Genomic DNA, 19,581 nt, shown 5'->3' with positions numbered 1-19,581 from the left:
CCTCCTTTCTTGGGCAAGCTCCTGGAAAAGCTGGCCATCTCCCAGCTTAATCTTCACTCTGAATCTATTGGTTGTCTCCATGACCATCTGTCTGGCTTCAGAGCTGCCAGAAGCACAGAAACTGCTCTCCTGAACATCCGTGAAGACCTGCTCTCCAACCTCGATTCCAACACCCCTTGTGTCCTCATCTTGCTTGATCTCTCTTCTGCCTTTGACACTGTCAACTATGCCATCCTGCTCAACCGTTTCCGTGATAAACTGGGTATCACTGATTGGGCCCTGGCTTGGCTGACCTCCTTCCTCTCCGATCGAGCCTCCCAGGTCCAACTTGGGTCCTTCCTCTCCTCTATCTGCATCTCTACCTGTGCTGTTCCCCAGGGGTCTAACCTCTCCCCCTGGCTGTTCAACCAATACCTGGCACTTCTCGCCCACCGGATGACACTCAGCTCATTTTCAGGCTCCCTTCACCCACCTCTTCTCCTTCTCTCATCTCTGACTGTCTGTCCGCCATCCAGGAGTGGTGTGCCGCCAATGATCTCTGCCTTAATGCCAGTAAGACCGAGATTCTCCTCATCGGCACACCTGCTCCCTCCTTTCCTGTCACTCTCTGGCCGGCCTCTCTTGGCCCTCTTCCTGCTCCCACCTGTGAGGCTAAAAACCTCAGGGTCATCTTCGACTCCACACTTTCCTTCTCTCCTCACATCTCTGACGTCTCTAAGAAGTCACACTACCAGCTGCACCTCCTCCGAGGTATTCTTCCTTTCCTCTCCTTCCCCCAGAAGCTCACTGTCTCCAAAGCTCTGGTTCTCTCTAGGCTGGACTACTGCAAAAGCCTCTTTCTAAATCTGCCAACCTCTATTCTCCGCCCCCTGCAACTCATCCAAAACAGGACTGCGAGACTTGTCCTTGGCCTCAAGTCCAGGGATTGTATCTCTCCAGGACTGAAATCTCTGCACTGGCTCCCAGTGGCGGCGAGGATTAAGTTCCAAACCCTCTGCATTGTCCGCAAAGCCTTCTGGGGCCTGGGGCCTCAATACCTTCAACTCTCTCTTCCTAAATATCTTCCTTTGCGAGCTCTTTGCTCATCCACCTCCAACTCCCTCAGGGTTAGTCGCTTCTCCAAGCAGCGAATTGGTGGTAGATCTCGAACAGCCTCTCTACCTCTCTGAAACTTGAGGAGAACCATCTCCGGTTCCGGAAGCACCTCAAGACCTTCCTCTTTGCTTCTGCTTTCTCTCCTCCTCTCCCCTACTGATCTCCTGGCTGAATCCGAAACTGCACTGGTTACCTGGCTACACTCTGATCTCGGGCCCAGGTCTCCTCTCGCCAGTTGCGCACCGGCACTGCCCCCTGGCAACCCTTGCAGTCGGGGGCTGTTTCTGTAGCCCTACAGCCCCTACTAGGACTTGACACCTGATGTCGGCACTTGCACTTGACCTGGCTGCACTCTTATTATTGTCTTTATTTATTACTGTTATCCTGCGTACTGCACTGCCCCGTCACCTTCCCCCCTGCACTTCTCCCCTTCCCCCCTCCCCAGCACTTGCGCAATCTCAATGTCACTTGGCCTTTTAGGAACGCTGTCTCTGTCTTCCCTCCATTTCCCCTCCCTTGCTTCATCGCGCCTTGAAACACTTGTGGATAGGCGCGTTATAGATGTCATGTCATATCATATCATATTGGAGGCCATGGTGCAGAAAACTGGGAAAAGAAAGAGGGATCCTCCTCAGACCTTGTACTGTAAACAATAGGATACAAAGTGTTGTGAACCAAAGAAAAGGGTATAGGCAGTTCAACAGATGTACGACAAACCTCACAGCAAAGTAGACCACTTTAATCAAGTCATGAGCATATATCTTCCTTGTGTCTAACAATCGTCATATTGAGTGTGACTTTCAGTTCTGAATTGGGACAAGAAGTCAACGGTTGTTTTTGATAGGCAGTGCAAAGGGCTTAGTATTTCTAGGTAAACTATGGCATCTTGACCAGCTGTCACTCATGAACAACCAGTCAGCCCCTGAGTCTGCAAGTGCTGGTTCCGTAGGGGTAAATCGGAGTCCCAAGCAGGGGCAATCTATATCACGAAAGGGGTGGTCCAATGCCCAGTATTGCTAGCTACCATGTGCTTACAGGGACTGAAGTTGAGCCCCCGTTCTTCGGTCCCTCTTAGGGATGGGAATTGGTTGTTTCCCTGCTTGTTCTTTGGAACCACAGGACATTCTGAAACCAAGGGGCATTTATGCTCATAGTACACGCAGAGACTCAAAGAGCACAGTTGACTTCTCTCTTTTCCTGTTGGCTTGCCTGCATGGGTCCAGGTTTGTTGAATGGAAGCAGAAGCAACAACCTGAAATGAGGAGTCCTGCAGACACTGGCATTTTTGGTCTTATTATTTCTTGGAATTTATAATCCACTTGCAGTATTAAGGTTATAGGTACAGATAATGAATCGGGTAAGAAACACAGGCAAGTTCTTGCAATCGTCCTTCAGACCTTTGTTCTTGAAGCTGCTGGAATCGTGCGACATGTGGCAAAATGTCAAGCATTACTTGCTGGAACTCAAGAAGGACTGTTAGACAGCATAGACTACATTTGATCAGTCAGCTATCCCTTTAGGCCGATCCGAAACGCCTGATAGTTATTTAGCAAGGTACTACTGACAATAAAAAATGGGGTTGCCCAAGAAAAATCACTACTGCTCACATTGCTAAACAAAAAGCTCACATTGGCATGGTCTGTTTCGAACTGGTGTGGTATAAAAGTAAAGTGAATGGTACAGGAATTCACTGATCTGTGTTGGGTTTTTGGGTTATTGTTGAATTTATAGGGGTCATCTCTCCTAGTGTCATGATTCCTGCCCCTCATGTCCCCAGCCCTCCAAGATGTCAGGCTGGAGCCAGGCCACGATCACCTACATGGCCCTCAAGGGCCTCTCATCTCTCCAAAGACCCACTTGGAGTCAGACTTGGCGCTTGTGGCACCAGACTCACTCACTCCCATAGGATAACATTGGGGATTGGACTTGTAGTGCATTGATGGGGACAAGATGGATGCCCCCACATATTTCGGTTTGCAGAACTGCATGTGCAGTCTAGTCTTTTGGGTGTGGTTCAGCCCAGAGACACCTGGGATACCCAGAGACTATTTAAGCCACGCCCAGGCTGAGAAACATGCTTTGTGTTTTCTGCACCTGCAGCATGACACTCACCGTGCTCAGATCGGTCTTCAGTAGACCTGCATCTTTCTTCTGCGCTCAGCTCCTGCAAGAACAAGAACACCATTAGGAACAGCCTTACCTTGCAGCACTTCTGCCCATCATTCATCGCTCCTTGTGTTCTGCGGGCATTTTCGGCGGTGTCATTCCCATCCCGGCACGCCGCTTCCTAAGGAAAAGGGAAAAGAACAGAAAAAAGGCATTAGTAAGCATTCAGCAAATCTTCGCTTATTTTTAAAGACTGTACAAGCTTCAAATGCTTACCTGAATCCCAGCCGCTCTGGGGGAACTCTGTCTCCGGAACTTCTCATCCATCTGCAAGAGGCAAAAGGAACTCCAGGTTAGCGTGGAAACATCTAGAGGCGCCACATACCGCGCTTACTCATTGCATTTCTTCTTCATAACCGGTATCCACGCTGAAAACGTCGCGGCACCTAAAAGACACAGAAAAAGAACTCAGTTCAATACAAATACGAAAGGGTCGCATCGCGGATCGCGCTATCACTCACCTTCAGCGCTACTCATCTCAGCAGCACGTCGCCATCCACGGACGCCGGCCATCATCTAAGGAAGGAAAGGAACGAAGTTAGAGAACTGTTCAAAAGACTCATTATACTTACCTGTCGGACTCTTGCCAGTGAAGTAACTAGGCAGCAACGAGCCCGCATCAATCAACATGCCCCTGCGCTGAAAGCAGGATGGAGAGCACACTTTCCAAGAAAACAAGGTGAGCTGTGGATCAAAGGGAAGGGTTGTACCCCGGGGAAGAAGGGGTTCAAGCACACAGAGACAATAGGGAGTTAAACTCTACCAATCCTGTGTTTCAGGCCCTGTCTCCAGTCAAGTAGACTCCAGGGAAGGGTTTGAGGTCGTAAGAGGTCAGAACAGGCTGAGTGACGTCCCCGTGGATACCAGGTGAGCGTTACAGAACACAAAGCCTAACATCAAAATCCACCTGGGCGTCATGGAAACGTCAGAAACCGACCAGTTAGCCAACATGTTGGGGCAACTACGTTCCGAAGTACATGCAGCCAGGCAGGAGACCAACACCCTGAGGAGAGAGCTGATAGTAGCCAAAGAACGCACTGATGATTTAAGCCGGCAACTTCTCCAGTCACAAGCAAGGCATGCACCATTGCCGGGAAGCGTGCCCTCGATGCCAGCACCATCAGCCAATCCCGTTCAGATACCCCTTCCTGGGGCAGTTCCCTTGGCCCCGTTTGAACGATTTACGGGGGATCCAAGAGGTTAGCAACGTTCATGAACCAATGCCGCCTGCACTTCCTTTGTAGACCAGGGGCCTTTCCGAACGACCAATCACGGGTCGCTTTTGTGCTATCCTACCTGAGTGGCAGCGCCGCGGACTGGTCTGTACCCTTTGTGGCCCAAGACGATCCTTTGCTGCATGACTTCAGGCGCTTTCAGCAGGAGATGGTAAAGCTGTTCGCTCGTTGTACTCATGGGCAGGCATTAGACAACGAACCTCTGTCCCTACGCCAAGGCAATCAAGACTTAATAACATACATAGGCACGTTCAATAGACTCGTAGTTGAAGCAGAATGTCCAGTGGAGAAGAGAACCACGTTATTTCATCAGGGGTTGCGGGGGGAGCTCAAGGATGTTCTTGCACAAGTAGTGAACCCCCCGAAAGACTGCTCAGAATTCATTGACCTTGTTGTTCAACTGGATCATAGGTTGCAGGACCGAAGAGCAGATCGAACCAGACCGGACCCTCGCCCTATGTATGTGCGTTCAAAGGACAATATTGCCCGCACAATGGAAAGTTCAGGAGAACCAATGCAAATCGTGGGGGTGAGATCCCCCTTGACTAAAGCGGAAAGGGATTAAAAGGAGACAGCAGCAGTTATGTCTGTACTGTGGAAGGTCAGGTCATTTCCTTAAAGAGTGCCCTGTGAAGCCACCGAGGAGGACGGTAGGGGCCACGGACAAGGAAGATACCATCAAGGAATCGGAAAACTCCCCAGCCCGACAAGTGTAGGGGTCCACTTGTCGAGCGAAGAAAGTGAACTACAGACCTCCCATTTTGCACTATCTGTGATCAATCACCAACAACCATCTCGGATGCACGCAGTAAGAGCGTACATTGACAGTGGAGCCGTTGGGAATTACATCGACCAGGATCTTGCGGCAAAGATGGGGCTTCCGTTACGCCCTAAATCAACCACCGACACTGTTACCACTGTCGACGGCACGGAAATAGCTTCTGGTCCAGTATCTCAATGCACTGCAGCTTTAACACGTCTGCGCTAGGATGGACACCAAGAATCTATCGTTTTCGACCTCATTAAGGCACCACAGTTCCGGTTGATTTTGGGAATGCCATGGTTGGTAGCTCACAATCCTCGAATCGCTTGGCGAGCAAAAGAATTGGCCTTTCCCGAGACTTGCTCCCACACATGTTATCGCCAAGAGAAACAACCAATAGACACCAGAACATCTACGCTTGCGACTGTGGCAATCGGCACCCTACCAAGTGAATACCCAGACTTTCAAGAAGCCTTTCACAAAGACAGGCTAATACCCTGCCACCGCATAGACCATACGATTGCCAAATCGACCCGATACCTGGCGCACAAATCCCTTGTGGGCGAATTTACGCACTCACAGAACCAGAAAACCAGCACCTGAAGGCCTATCTTGACCAATACCTGGCCAACGGGTTCATCCGTCCCTTGAAGTCTCCAGCAGCCAGTCCTCTATTCTTCGTACCGAAAAAAGGAGGGGGACTTGAGAACGTGCATCGACTATCGCGCACTGAACCAGATTACCGTAAAAAACCGCTACCCCCTGCCACTGATCCCTGAATTGCTTGATCAAGTCAAAGATGCCCAAATCTACACAAAACTAGACCTGAGGGGGGCATATCACCTTGTTCGCGTAAAACAGGGGTACGAATGGAAAACCGCTTTTCGCACCAAATACGGCTTGTACGAATATCAAGTAATGCCCTTTGGCCTTTGCAATGCGCCTGCAGCATTTCAATACTTCATGAACGATGTCCTACGGGAATTGATTGATGTCTGTGCTCTAGTGTACATCGACGATATTCTAGTATATTCCGCATCAAAGCAGGACCCGTTAAACACGTCCGAAAAGGGAAAAGAACAGAAAAAAGGCATTAGTAAGCATTCAGCAAATCTTCGCTTATTTTTAAAGACTGTACAAGCTTCAAACGCTTACCTGAATCCCAGCCGCTCTGAGGGAACTCTGTCTCCGGAACTTCTCATCCATCTGCAAGAGGGAAAAGACACTCCAGGTTAGCGTGGAAACATCTAGAGGCACCACATACCGCGCTTACTCACCGCATTTCTTCTTCATAACCGGCATCCACGCTGAAAACGTTGCGGCACCTAAAAGACACAGAAAAAGAACTCAGTTCAATACAAATACGAAAGGGTTGCATCACGCTCTCACTCACCTTCAGCGCTACTCATCTGAGCAGCACGTCGCCATCCACGGATGCCGGCCATCATCTAAGGAAGGAAAGGAACGAAGTTAGAGAACTGTTCAAAAGACTCATTATACTTACCTGTCGGACTCTTGCCAGTGAAGTAACTAGCCAGCAACGAGCCCGCATCAATCAACGCACCCCTGCGCTGAAGGCAGGACGGAGAGCACACTTTCCAAGAAAACAAGGTGAGCTGTGGATCAAAGGGAAGGGTTGGACCCCGGGGAAGAAGGGGTTCAAGCACACAGAGACAATAGGGAGTTAAACTCTACCAATCCTGTGTTTCAGGCACAGTCTCCAGTTGAGTAGACTCCAGGGAAGGGTTCGAGGTCGTAAGAGGTCAGAACAGGCTGAGTGACGTCCCCGTGGATACCAGGTGAGCGTTACACCTAGCAGTGGGTCCAAATAAATAGTGACAGGGGATGCTATGACTTGAGAGAAGCGTTTTCAGTTTTCAATGGCTGTATATCAGTTGACAGGGTTTGGGCAGCCATTATTAATTCTTGTTGTTCCATTTGTTTGGTATGTAATCATTGGCATCACAACCAGTCAGTAGGAGGTCTTAGCTGATGCTTTTTGGTTTTGCAGAAGAGAAGAGGTTTGGCCAATCCCTTCCAAATACCACTGTGACATCATCTAGCAAAACAGTAGGTCGGAGCACTAAAAAAACTAAGAGGAAATCTAAGTAAAGAAGCACTTTAAATGATGTAAGGCAAGTGCAGGATACAAGGTGAAGAAGACCAGGCCTTGATTCCTTGATCTAAGAAGGGGAAGAACAGGGCTGGTTCCACTGATGCCAAAGAGTTGGGAAGGACTGGGAGTCCGAGTGCAGGGATCCGAGGGGAGAATGGGGTAGCAAGAAGAGGCCGAAATGCAACAAGAAGGCGACAACAATGAAACAATGTAGCAGGAGTGGCGTGACTGACAGTTCTTTACTGTTTCTCTCCCTAGTGCTGATGCCTGCTGTCAGGCGCCTAATCTGTGCGTGTACATCTACAATGTACACACACTGTGGACGTACTGCAGCAGTGATCTCAGATGAGAAACCTTTATTTGTAAAAAATTGTATAAATTTAGGTAACAGTTGAAAATGACTCTACAATAATTACACTTTTTTTTAAAATACAGACCTGCATTTCAGGAGAGTCTCTGACTAGCAGCACCCCAACAAAAGGGTGTTGAATTGCTGAGGTGAATTTCATACCTTGCTGCATAATTTTAAAAACTAAGTGGCCCGATGTGACTCTAGGCACACTAAAATAGTCATAGGGAAGCCATCTCCTGGCGTTCTTATTTCCCAGAAAACTAGTGCAAAAGTACAATTCATGGCACTATGCGGTATACCGCTTCCTTGGTGGTGAAGTCACTCAGCCTTACTCCACACAATGCACATTGGGCAATATAAAGTATGTGCATCACATGCTGTTATTTCTTACAAAAAGCAATTTCTTTGAGAGACAAAAATAAAGGTCAACATATTTAAAAAGTACATTCCAGGTATGAATCAAAAATAGCAAAACACCATTTATAGTCCAACTTTACATTTGTACAGCAACTAAAAAAGATGGTCCTACTTGATTGTCTTGAGGAAGTTACGAATCGCACTGACTCAACCAAATGTTGAGAAGTGCTTCAATAAATAAGTTACTATTTACATTTTGAAAAGTACTTCTGTAACAGTGTACAGTAGGTAGGGTGGCCACAATATCACTGTATTTTGCCTTTACCGTGCAACCATACGGCCATGCGTTCTGTGCTGGCAGCATTGACTTCCAACTATAGAGCTCTTTAGTGACTCGCGCCTTGCTATGGACACAAACTAGAATGTCTTGCGGATCACAGGCCGGTTCCTTCACAAAATAATGTTGCAATGTTCCATAAACGAGCAGCGGCTGGACATGCGTCTGCTCATGCACGGTCATCTGTGACTTCATAAAGTTCTTTGAGCTTGTCAAACTTGGAGCCCCACTCTTTGAGGTAATCATAGTTCAAGTCTTCGTCCACATTGCTCGAGGCCAATGAACTCAGGCTTCCCGCCAGAGATCCGTGGCCTTCCAAGCAGTAGACATGCAGGAGGTCCGTTGGAGAGTTTTTCGGGTCATTGTCTGCTTCCCAGATGATTTGGGACACATATTCTCTGAAGTCTGGGGCCCCAAGTAGAGAGACACTTGGTCCTTTCTGCTGTGGGCTTTTTGTGAGCGTAGAATACATAAGCTTCTTGGGACATATTTGCATCTTCTGATGTGGCTCTTTGGCTACCATGGGAGTTTGGGGGATCACAGTCCGGAGCGGTCTCTTCAGTTCATGCATGTCGTAAGCATTCTGAAACAGTAAAATCAAAACAAATGTTATGTTCTGAAATGATAAATCAAAACAAATATTACAATAAAATGTCTTTGCTCCCTAAAGAAATAGTCATGTCAAGACCATCAGTTTCCGACTTGAAACAGGATGTGTGATCTTAAATGGCGCATAGAAATGGGATGCGTGATCTTAAATGGCACATTGTGAGGTAGTGAATGATGGCTGTTCTAATGAACCATTCGCTAGAGCCCTCTGCAGATGTCCAACCTAGTCGCGTGGGCTGCTCAATTCTTAAACTATTGGTTCTAAAAAGGTAGAGCCAGCAGGTTTGCACTATGCCATAAATACATTATTGGATGAGGGATCTCAATTTCAGCATTACGATCTTGGTAAGGGGACCATCCAAGGCAGTAATAGCCTGGTGCCCAAGATAAGGGTCCAGGTGAGGCATATTGGTACCATTACCCACTGGGATGGCCAGCTACCAATCTCTTATTGCCCCCAAAACTCACAAGTGAAAAACCTAAGTACTGATGCATTTTGTTTTTAAAGGAAACTTAGCTGATGATGTATTTACTTCTCCCTCGCCTTACCCAGAGGTTGAAGTGAGCAGGAACTAACAGGACCTGAGTTCCACCTCTTTGATTTTATTAAAAAAAGAAAACAAGAAGGAAAGTGCATACACTTTGTGGAGTGTTTTCTTACATGCGTGCTTTCACTGGAGCTCTCCTGTTACCTAGTGCCACTAGAGCTGCACCTCCCTTGTACTGAAGCAGCTGGCCTCATACCCCAGCTTCAGATCCTCAGTGCTGACCATATAGCCCAGTGTGAAAATTGGGTCTATGATGATTTTTCGGCAGGCCGGTTTTGCTGATGCCCAGTTTTACAGGCCCTGTTTTGATGTTTCAGGAAAACACCATTCTTACACCCGTTACCCCTCTGACTCTCCTTTAATGCAAGGGACATCCACACACCCCCCATTCTCTGCCCAGCCTCCTCCATCACCATTCTCCCCTAACTTAAGCCAGGGACACCTTTGCAACATTTGGTTTCCTGTCAGGTCAGCTCCTTTCCTTCCCATGACTCTGCCCCCTTCCCCTGTCTCTGACACCCGGGCATAGAAAACCTAATATTTACCCCTCCCCTGACGTCAGCCACACCCCCACTTTAACTTTCGTATTTTTCCGCCATCCCACTTCTTGCGTGATTGACACATGCGCTATTTACTGACAGGCGACCTGTCAGGAAATAAAACACTGCAAAGATGGGCAGAAAATCCACAACAGCTGTTAACCAGTTTCACTGGAGCAGCGCGGATGGGGAGCACCCGAAGATTCTCGAATGCTCAACGCTTTCCAGGGAATCCCAAATTACCTTCCTAAACCAGGGTACCCAAGCCGTAGACAGCTCTTCTTAAGGTACCAGAGTGGCAATACACACAAACCCTATTGCCCCCCTCCTCCACTCTGCATAGGATCGATACCCTAGGCTCTATGACATGGGCGGTTCCCAACTCTGAAATGCTGATGCATAGAACAAATGCTCTTTAGCGCTCCTGCGATCTATGTTATAATAACGAAAAAAACCAACAAATTATTTTTTAATCTAATTTCCCAACTTTTATTTTTGCAGATTGTTTGTATTTAAATACGGGGGGGGCACTCCTCATATCCCCCACTGCAATTTATACCCCAATCCTCATAAATTTCTTTGAAAGAATTTGCAAAAAGCTCTTGAAAATTTGATTAAAAAAACATTGTTTTTCGGCCTCAGTGCTTTGCAATTCATTTTTCTCAGGTGGTACCAGGCTATTGTAGGTAGAGTTGCAGTTGGCAAAATATTTGGTATAGATACCACAAATGTTCAGATTTACAGAGTGAAAAAAAAAGATCTTCATTTTGCTTCACTTCGGCTGCTTATGGAATGAAAAAAAGGAACCGTGACTATGCCCCAACCTTAACAACACTTAAAAAGTTGAGACACATTTTCTTGCTTCATTCCTTATTCTCTAAGCAGCAAAGATAGTTAACAAAACATTTTCATTGCTTATAATGGAATATGGCAATACAGCTTGCTAAAGGTTTTTCCATAAAATGAAACTATGGCATTAACCTCAAATCAGGAAGGTTAAGCTGACGTCCGTGTAATATGTATGGCATCCTGTTTGCCCATGATGCTGCACGTATCTCTGCTTGAGGGTTGATCTCATTGCTCTGTTTTCATATAGAAGAATGTTGAGTTATATTTCAACGAAGTCTCCTAACTAGTCAGTGTCCCTTCATACGACTGTAGGGAACGGGTTGTCTATGTGCCCTATGGCAGGGTTAAGTAGTTCCTATTTAAATGTGTCTATCAACATGATATGTGCTCATTTCCACTCAGGACGGATTGGCAACCCAGTGAGTTACATAAAATTTAGATACTATGCTCTACATGCATCCTTAAAATATTAGATGAGTGGTTATGAAAATGAGAATTCTATGTTGCTAGTCTTTAATAATGTTACATATGGGTAGGAGTTTGAACCCATATATTCTTGATAGTGATCTGGCCATTGGGTTCACAGATTTATAATGGTGACCTTCAGTTAATACCCGCTATCATCCTAAATAGTTCTGATATACTGGGCTGACAGTTTTAAAGGTTAGATGCATGCTCAAATTATTAACCTTTGAGTTTCACATCCAGGGGTTGTCAAGCTGTCCTGCTATACTGTATTGATTATGAGAGGTTATTGTACTGACATGATGTTGCCAATTAAAATGGCGCTTAGATTCAATTATAATTAATTGCCACCATTTGAAAAAGAATATCTTATTATGATTCACCTGACGAGGAAATATTAATATTAATTGCTATATTAAGAACAAAACTTATGGTTGAACTTGGAATTTTCTTGAGTGTTTTGGCCTTGAATTACATAGGTTTACAATTTATGAAATGTTCAACTAAGTATTTAAGGGAGATCATAAAATGAGTTGATCTGTGATTACCACAACTATAATTTCTAAAATGGGCCCACTAGGATATCATGGATGGGGGAGTATAATATAATGGCATGGAGATTCATTTATGCCTGTTCATATGTCAGACCAGCATTCAGGAGGATACTAACGAACAGTGATGAGCACTCAAGATACCATAGTATTTGCTGTGTTATGGCCTAAATGACTTTATGGAATTTAAAAACTGCTTAAGTAATGTGGACCTGTCTGCCTATCTTGGTCAATTATGGCCAACTCTATGTCACGGTTAAGATGTTAAGGTCTTCTGATGATCCGAGTTATTCTAAAGGGTGATTTATTTTCTAGATTTATGTTAATAGGGTTCACATTGCTAGTATCGGAGTGTGTGCTTTGTTTTCCTATGATAGTTGAGAGAGATAGGTTAGTGTTATGTATATATGGACTATATTATCTAGGAGGCTTAATGAGTGTAATACGTTTTAGTTTAACAATTTTGGGGAGAGCTATAAGGAGTTTACCTATTTCTAATAATGTTTGAGTTCAATAATTAGGAGAGGAGCCTGGAGTATAGTATCCTTTAGAATGTTAAGGTTGTATAACAGGTGGAAGCTGGAGTGAATAGCCAGCATTTTCTTAAGAGGGTAGGTTTTGTTTTTTTTAATTAGTTTTTATTACAGAGACTGGTGGAATCTCAGGAAAGTGTGTGAATGAGTGGGAAAATGTTGGGGAAAACTGGGAAAGAAATGTGTGGGGTGACCTGGAATGTAAATGGAATCAATAATCAACTAAAAAAGATTTTTTTTTTAACTACTTGGATGATATGAAAGCAGATATTTGCTTCCTGCAGGAGACGCATTTGTTGCAGGATGAATTAGCCAACCTGAGAAAAGAGTGGGTTGGGAAAGTGTATGCTTCTTCGTTTAATTCAAGGTTAGGAGGTGTTGTGGTTCTAATACGCAAGAATGCGCCGGTAAAAATACCGAAAGAATGTTCTGACAAAGAAGGTACAATAATCACTCTACTAGTAAATATTCAGGGACAAGTTATGACATTATCTAATATTTATGCACCTCTGTAGATGATGGCTCGTTCTTTAGGCGTGTGGCTCAAATAATAAAAGATTTGAAAACTCCAAATGTTTTTTTGGGTGGAGATTTTAACAAAGCTTTTGGACCCTAATATGGTGGAGAGGCGGCGAGTGGCAGTCCTGCAGGTTACTCTAGTGTGCAGAGTCTGTCTTCGCTGCCCTTTACTGTTGGAGGAGGAGTGATTCCCAATCTACCTACAAGAAACACTACAGTCGCGGAGTGGTGGCGAGTGGCAGTCCTGCAGTCATGGCAGTCGAGGCTGCGAGGACTGCCTTCGCCGTTAACTCCCCTCCGAACGAGGAGAGGCGCAGGCTGCGCAGCTCACGTCCTCAGTTGGAGTCTGACGGAGAGATGCCTTTGGAGCCCCTTTATGATCAAAGGCGTGCCGCAGTGAAAAGCCTAGAGGATAAAAAGGAAAAACAACCAAACACAAACTATGTCAGTCCATGAAGGACACAAAAGCAGAAGCTCCACACAACCTCCACCTTTCAGCTCCTTAGCAAGTGGTCGAAGCCCAGAAAGACCCCGTGAAGGGACCCGTGAGACCAGAAAGCACTGGAACTCCGTTGACAATCCTGGCGAACCCCGAGAAGTCTCCCCCCATGGCCTGCCTACCTGGTACTCTCAGAAGGGTGATCGGGTCGGCGTTGCCCAGTGGAGAGGCTCCAGGGTTGCCGTTCAGAGCGCCTAGAGCGCTCACAAGTCCGGAGGAAGCCGCAAGCAGTACGCCCGGTGAGGACGTCGGAGGCCATGCTCGGCTGACTCAGGCGACTGGAATTGGAGAAATGGGGTCGGGGCCGGGGGAAGCCACTCCCGGCTCCCTCATTTTGGTCCAAGCCCTCGTCCATTGCAGCATAGGAGACTCTCAGACGAAGCAACATCCAGAGGAGCCTCCAACGCCCCCACAGGACACGGCACTGGAGCCCCCATGTGGAGAAGCGAATCAAGAAGCCGACGCAGTTGACCAACAGCTACCTTCGGCTGAATTAGTTATAATTTCAATGGTCCCGCTGAAAATTCAAACCCAAGGAAAAGACAAAGACTCTCCCTCTCTGCTCCACAGAATAGGAAAAACTGCCGCCGTGGGACAAAAGAACTGCAAAAGAAAGCCTGTCTCTCTGATAAACAGACCCTTAGCAAAATAACTGGCAGAGGTGACGTGCCCCTGACTACGAAGAGGGGAAAAGCTAAAAAACAAACAGCTTTTCAGCCCTCGCTAATGAGATTTTTTAATTGCAACAACGTCCATCGTGTGCCCCGTGGAGCTGAATTAACAGTCATGGAAGTCCTGGAAGCAATCCAGGACTGTCCACTGATGTCTAAATACAGAAGGCTGGACCCCCAAGCAACGTTTAATCCACCATTAACGCCCCCCGCCCTATTAGCCATGTTCAACTCCCCCAAGAGACAAACTGCTTGGGGACCAACGAGCCATAGGCCCCTCTGAGCAAAAATGACTCCCTGTGCAGCGGTGATGGAGAGACGAGATCCTAGAGGCAACTGTGGAACCACCGGCCCAGCCACTCCAAAGTCCAGGCCACGTTCAAGAGCAGCTAGAAGACGAAGAAATCCACCCTGATGGGGTGCCTCTAACAACCTCGGCAGAGCCCATACCAAAAGATGCCGCCTCAACGACCATAGAGGACGGACCACCTGTGAAGGCTACTAGGACTATGCCATCCAGCTTAGATATGGAACCACATAACTCACTAGGAAAAGATAACTCTGGAGTTACATCAAGGGGGAAAAATGTTCTTACCTCTGAGCCAGATACCACGTCTCAACCGGACTTAACCATCAGTGGACCTGGCAGCTACGGACGGGGCAGAGCTGAAGAGAGTCCATCCTCTCCTTTCCAGCGAGCCCCGCACAGAGGTTTTTCCTTGGATAACTCTGTAAACAATCATCAGCAAAGAACATCGAGTGCCGCTCACCCACCACGGCTTACACCCAGGAAGTCGAATAACCATGGTTCACCATCTGTAAACGAGACTCCATCGAAAAAACTGGACATCCTTTCCATCATGTCGGCTATCACAATAGCACTAGCTCCCTTTACAAAACTTTATGAATCCATGAATGACACTTTAAAGGATCATATGACACTTCAAGCAATGATACATACAAAGCTGATTTATCTAGAAGGCTATGTAATGGCACAGGAGGACTGCCAAAGACAGACTAAAGACCAACCCCACCATAATTCCTTAACACAGAATCTAGGTGAGATATCTGGCTTCCAAGATGATGGGCGGCCCTCGGCCAAAACCATGAAAGACAAGGCTGAGCAAACAACTCCAGCCATTGACTTAACTACACCAAGTGAGCCGACAGACCCTTTAAGGCAAATGGACACATCATCAACCAAAAGGTCCGCAATAGGGGGAGGAAATAGTGGGAACACGGAAGTGCTACTAATTGTAGACGAGTCCATTTGCTTACATCCTGAAAACACGGACCAGCCCGTCCAGGTCTTTACAAAAAAGGTCCCTCAACCAGAAAGAGTGACAACTGCTGGAAAGAGGGCCCTTAAACCCACAAATCCCCCAACTGTGCCAATCAGTCTTAAAAGAAAAATAACCGAAGTTCAACCTCCAAAAGAATGTTTGTCTTCAATTTACCCAGATAAACGGATAAAAACATTTGGAGAGCAAAACAAAGAACTTCAATCACTGAAATCAACAGACGACTTCATGGGACACAAGAGCCTTATGAACATTAGTCAGCACCTAGAAGAAATAGTCCTACAAGGTCCCGCAAGTAAGACACGATCTTCCCCGGAACGAAAAGTGACATTTGTTTCCTTCCCGGACAGTCCACCTCGGAGCACAGCTGACAACAATTTGGTCCAAACCTCCCCTTTCCTGACACTAGAAGAGCGTCGCAAAAGCACATTACTACTAGGTATCGCTGAAAAAGAAGGAGGGAAAATGAAAAAAGATTCTGGCAAACTGCAGCGAACTTCAACGAAAAAGGTCTTCTCGATCCCCAACTCAGGTAAACTTAGGGGAGAGAGCTTCACCGGTTAGACATAGGTCTAAAAGCTACAGAGAAAGCTTCAATCGAGATAAAGAGATAAGGAGATCGCCAACTAACTCTCGTTCTCGAAAAACGTCTACCTCTGAGTATCGACATCGCTCTCAAACAGAAAAATATCACAAAGCCCCTAAACCAATACCGGAGTGGTGGCGGCGATTTAAGTTAGAACAAATCGAAGGAAATCATGATGACGTGTTCCTAAACAGAAGCTCTGTGTTAACCTTGCTCCACTATGTTCCTAAACTGACGGTATTAACAACTGAAGTCCTAAAGATAGTCGACTCTAGCCACAAGAATGGCAGAGCGTTAACTTACTTGTATATCTCATCTAAAACGGCCCAAGAGTTGCTAAGAGAAGAGGCAAACAAATTGCTTAGACTAGGATACAATCTCACGGAGCCGAAAGAAAGCAGACAAACCCCACAAACTGAGACACGAGCCTCAATAACCCCAGAGCGTCTACTGTCCCATCAAGCAAACATGGAAGCTAGAACCCACAAGAGCCACATGAGAGAAACAGAGATGTGGTCTCAGAAAAATGTCTATCGACATTCAAATTCTTCTCCAAGACTACAAAACCATGACCAGAAACTTGAGTCGCCCCACCCAAATTTAAGGACGCAATCAAACCGGAATCAATTTTCTGACGTAAGAGCAAACAAGCCTACTACTCAACGGACGAGCAAAAACATCACAACCCCTCTTGTCTTGGAAAAAACTATCAGACAAGAGGTTTTAACTGTTCCTTCTGAAGAAAAGACTAGACCGAAAACTCTGTCTGTCTCGTGCCTTTGGGCCTGGCTGCCTAAAGCCCTTACAGCCAAAAAAACCAAATAGCAATCCAAGCCTCAACTCTTTGCCAACAGAGAGACTTGTAAACCTGCAACGTGCAACATAAGACTTGGTTTCTGGAACAACAGGGGCTTCCAGCACTTAACAGTCACAGGAGACGTTAACCTAGGTGATTTTGACATTCTATGCTTACAAGAAACATGGCTCATGAAAACACCTACACTGACTGGTACAAAACCATTTTGGCACCGGCGAAAAAGAGCACAAAGGGGCGTCCATCATTGGGATTCCTAACGGCAATCCGTATTGGCCACGGATTAAAGCTAGACAAAGTACTAACGGCAAACCAGTCTTTTTTAACGGTCCTCCTAACATGGACTCATAAATCGGAACTTGACCAGAAAACACAAGATATGGCAATGGCCATTCTAAATGCTTACTGGAATCCGGCAAAAATCGAACCCTCAATCTTTTTGAAGGAACTCGAAATAGCTATTGATGAAATCCTGGTGATCCACCAAGTATCAAACATACTAATATGTGGGGACCTAAACTCAACAGCTGTCCTGCAAAAGCCTAAAAGAAACTTCACTCCAGCAGACCACAGGGGAGTGCAGTGGCTTATGTTAATGAACTCAAGAAAGTTGCAAAACCTTGATATAGTTTTTCCCAATCTGGATCGGTCACTGACTTGGTCAAACGGGACGATTAAATCTACAATCTACCACATTTTCACCTCGAGATCATTCTTGGACCTGATTACATCCTTCGAGGTAATTCAAACCAAGGCAAGTGACCATAACCTCTTAACCACTACTTGGAAGAGCACTAACGACCCTGAGGAGAAACTGGACTACCAGCTAGAACGGAATATGCAAGGAAACAGACTCTGACCTTCGGCGAAAGATATTAACGATCTGATTACCAACTACAAAAAGATCAAAACTGAAGACCAGACCAACACGACCGACTATCACCCTCTGCTAACAGCGTATAAAAAGCCCTGTCTAAAGACGCGCTTACCCTTTAGCCTAAAAGACACACCTACGATACGATGCTAGTCGATAAACGACGGACCTATCGAAAAGCACTGAGAATCGCAGAAAAGCTAAACAGTGACCAAGCGGAAATGGCCAGCCGAGAACCAAAAACCACATATCGTGCATGGTTAAGAGCTCATCGACTGAACGTATACCAACAAGATTCAGAAGAAATTATCAAGTCCATCTGCACAAAGAATCCGAGAGAATTTTGGTCACTACTAAACTCCACATCATCGAACAAGACTAGTAGTATCCAAAACACAATCAGTGAAAGGTCCTGGAGAAAGTACATTGAGGAAACCTTCAAGCTCCCTTTCGGCAGCCAAACATCAAATCCCACAGAAAACTCCACCGTCTGGGAAAAACTAGATGACCAAGAAGACATTTATGAGCTAATAACCTCACTGAAAAATTCCAGAGCACCGGGCCCGGAGGGTATCACTAACATCGATTTAAAAGCCCACCCCATTGCCTGGTCAATATTTATCAGCCAAGTCTTCGCAAGATGTGCAGACTCTAATTCGTTACCTGTCTCATGGACGTCTGGCACCATAATTCCTTTCTACAAAAAAGGAGACCCCAACAACCCTTCAAACTATCGACCAATTGCTTTGCTTGATCCAATTGGAAAGGTCTATGGCTCACTATTGCTGAGAAGATTCCAAACTTGGACCAACGATGCCCCGTGCAATGACCACTTCCAATCGGGGTTCAAGAAAAGCATGGGAACCACTGCCAATATCCTTACGTTAAGTGTCCTCAAAAGTAGAATGATGGAAGGAGGTCCTAGGCTATACATGGCTTTCATAGACTTTACTCAAGCTTTCGACAGAGTTGACACGTCACTCTTATGGAACAAACTTGAAGCTTGGTCCTGCCCTAAAGGAATCTTGGAACCTATCAAAGCCCTCCATACAAACACTACAGTTAGAGCCCGATTAAACTGCAAAGGCTCTCTGTCATCTACCATCGTGACCAATAGAGGAGTCTAACAAGGGTGCCCGTTGGCCCCTTCAATCTTCTTGGCCTACATTGGAGACTATCAGCCATCAGAAGCATCAGTAAGATATTCTCCTCCGAAGTTAGGACAACAAAGAATAAGCAGACTCCTCTACGCTGACGACCTAATTTTAATTGACCAGACGCCAGTAGGATTACAACGTCAGCTCGACAACCTTCTGTCATATGCAACAACTAACAACCTGGAAGTAAATAAGGAAAAAACTAAAATAGTAATTCTTGAAAGAACAGCAAAGAAATCAGACAGAACTAAATGGTACTATCAATCGTCGGAGATTGAAAAGGTTCAAAGCTTCAAATACCTGGGTATAACATTGGACAGTTCCAAAAAAGAATTAGCCTTGCAGGAAGCCCTCCATTCAAAAATCAGGATACTGGCTACCAAAGGCAAAGCAATCGACCAACCAAAAGTTCAGACGGTTTTCAACAATTCCAGCTATAAACCTTTACAAAATGAAAGCAGTACCATCAATAACCTATGGAGCGAAGCCATGTTACTGCTACCGGCCGATATATGGCCGAAATTGGAAGCCTACTATTGGAGAACAGTTCTTGGCCTACCCTCTTCTACGCCAGTAGCCTCGATCCGCAGAGAGCTGAGCCATCTGTCCTTACAAGGGACTATGAACTGCCACTCCCTGAGACTA

General features: G+C 46.0%; 1 protein-coding gene across 1 annotated transcript in view; it reads right to left on the bottom strand.

Moving 5' to 3' along the window:
* Positions 1-1,545: 1,545 nt before the first annotated feature.
* LOC138497739 (neural-cadherin-like) overlaps positions 1,546-19,581 on the bottom strand; it is a 609,504-nt gene continuing 591,468 nt past the window's right edge. Inside the window, exon 33 of the mRNA XM_069621376.1 lies at positions 1,546-9,004. Coding sequence (XP_069477477.1) covers positions 8,591-9,004 — 414 coding nt within the window. The 3' untranslated portion in view covers positions 1,546-8,590. The remainder of the gene's footprint in view (positions 9,005-19,581) is intronic.

The sequence above is a fragment of the Ambystoma mexicanum genome, chromosome 5q (genome assembly GCF_040938575.1).
Source record: "Ambystoma mexicanum isolate Mex_15411 chromosome 5q, UKY_AmexF1_1, whole genome shotgun sequence".
NCBI lineage: Eukaryota > Metazoa > Chordata > Amphibia > Caudata > Ambystomatidae > Ambystoma > Ambystoma mexicanum.
This window is presented reverse-complemented; position numbering and strand designations above follow the sequence as displayed.